The sequence below is a fragment of the Diachasma alloeum genome, unplaced genomic scaffold, assembly GCF_001412515.2.
Source record: "Diachasma alloeum isolate Michigan unplaced genomic scaffold, Dall2.0 Dall_scaffold_00178, whole genome shotgun sequence".
In the NCBI taxonomy this organism is placed as follows: Eukaryota; Metazoa; Arthropoda; class Insecta; order Hymenoptera; family Braconidae; genus Diachasma; species Diachasma alloeum.
This window is the reverse complement of record NW_021680344.1, coordinates 1010059-1011719: the sequence shown is the minus strand read 5'-3', so window position 1 is coordinate 1011719 and position 1661 is coordinate 1010059. Positions and strand designations below refer to the sequence as shown.

The following is a 1661-nucleotide window of genomic DNA, read 5'->3' as shown; positions in this document are numbered from 1 at the left end:
ACACGATAGTTTTTTTTTTAAACGATGAAAAAGTCTAAGAGAATTAGAATTTAGAGAGAAAAAATTTCCGTTTCACCCAGCCGGGAATCGAACCCGGGTCTCCCAGATACGCGCCGGGCACTCTTACCGACTAAGCTACCGGGAACCACAGAAATTCACTCTCAAATTCACCTCATACACCGCCTAACCTCCTTTAGGCATTAAAGAATTCTAAGAGAATTAGAATTTAGAGACATTGACTGCACAATTTTGCTCTCTATTTTAATTTTTCCCTGTGATGGATCAATCATTAAACAATAAATTTAATCCTCGGAATAATATTTTGATGAAAAAAAGAAAGGATAAGGCGCGGGAAAATTTGTTTGACAGATGAGGTTAAGTGGATCGAGTATAGCGACGTTTGATTTTTCAATGCGTCAGTATCCGAATACCAATTTTTCTGCGATTTCGCGAATTTCTTTCCCTATTTGATTTTCCCTAGTTGAATTTCAATCATTTAATCGACTCGTTTCTTCACCATAAATAATGATTTTATTTAGTTGTTGCTCATATTTTCCGTTTGACACACTCTACACCGACCAGCGTCTCTAACCAACTCGGTTAAAAAATGGCGCGTAAATATCTCGTGTCAGCGCAGTCCGTCGAAAAATGAAAATTATAAAAAGCTTCTTATTGTAAATCTGAAAAATTGGGTTTGGGTTGAACAGATTACAGTTTTTTGTTTCTACCATAATTTAATTGAGAGTAAAAAAGGGAGGAAAAATTTAGAAATAAGTCATAATTAGTAGTATGCATTCGGGTACTCATACTTGTTCGGGTACTCCTACCTTGACGATTGTTTTTAGGATAATTTTCTATCTTGTATATGTTTAAAAATTTTGTCTGTTATAGTCACTTCACAGACTAGCAAGGTCATATGTAATACGTGGGTCTTGGCAGCGCTCTTACACCGACCACTTCATCCCTTCCTGAGATAGTCATGGAACTTTTGAGATCTGATGAGAGGATTACACTGTAGATGGTGTGAAAACTAGTTACGAGACAAAAAACATAAGTAAGGAGTTCCAAAAAGTGAACCATCAGTAAATTCAGAATTATGTGTACCACGACATTTTCCTACCGAACAAAATTGCCGACAAGTGAATGACAAGTGAAGTGAGAAAGGTATTCAATATTCGAGAAATTAAGATCAAGGATGCTCGGAGTGATTGTTCATCAACGTAGATTCATGTCATTTTTATATAGGTTTGTCTGTAGAATTAAGATTTAGAACGATTACGAACACCCTATAGGCTTATATTTTATCTTTGTTGGGGTAATATTGTCACTAATTATGTTTCCCGATGAATTCAACTTTATGAAGGAATGAGAAATGTTTTACTTCGTTAAAATGTAAGTAGAAGCGTTTGATCCCTTCGTTGGCCAGCGAGGACTAATTGACGAATGGAACTGAACCTATGCTAATTACAATCATCAAAGTCCAATAATTGAATGAAAAAGACTTCTAGGTATCCCTGGATAATATAATAAAGTGAACACTTCGTGTCCCGTTTCGGAACAAATTTTATGGCTATTATAGATGGAATTTTTTAATTAAATTTCAATATGGAATATTGAACTATCAGATATCCAATTGCCACGGAAAATGATATTACAGGAAT

At 35.2% G+C, this 1661-nt stretch overlaps 1 protein-coding gene across 1 annotated transcript in view; it reads left to right on the top strand.

Annotated features, from left to right (window-relative positions):
* The window catches only part of LOC107038287, a 26041-nt gene extending 25064 nt beyond the window's left edge, over positions 1 to 977 (top strand). Inside the window, exon 5 of the mRNA XM_015257314.1 lies at positions 892 to 977. Coding sequence (XP_015112800.1) covers positions 892 to 977 — 86 coding nt within the window. The remainder of the gene's footprint in view (positions 1 to 891) is intronic.
* Positions 978 to 1661: the final 684 nt, after the last annotated feature.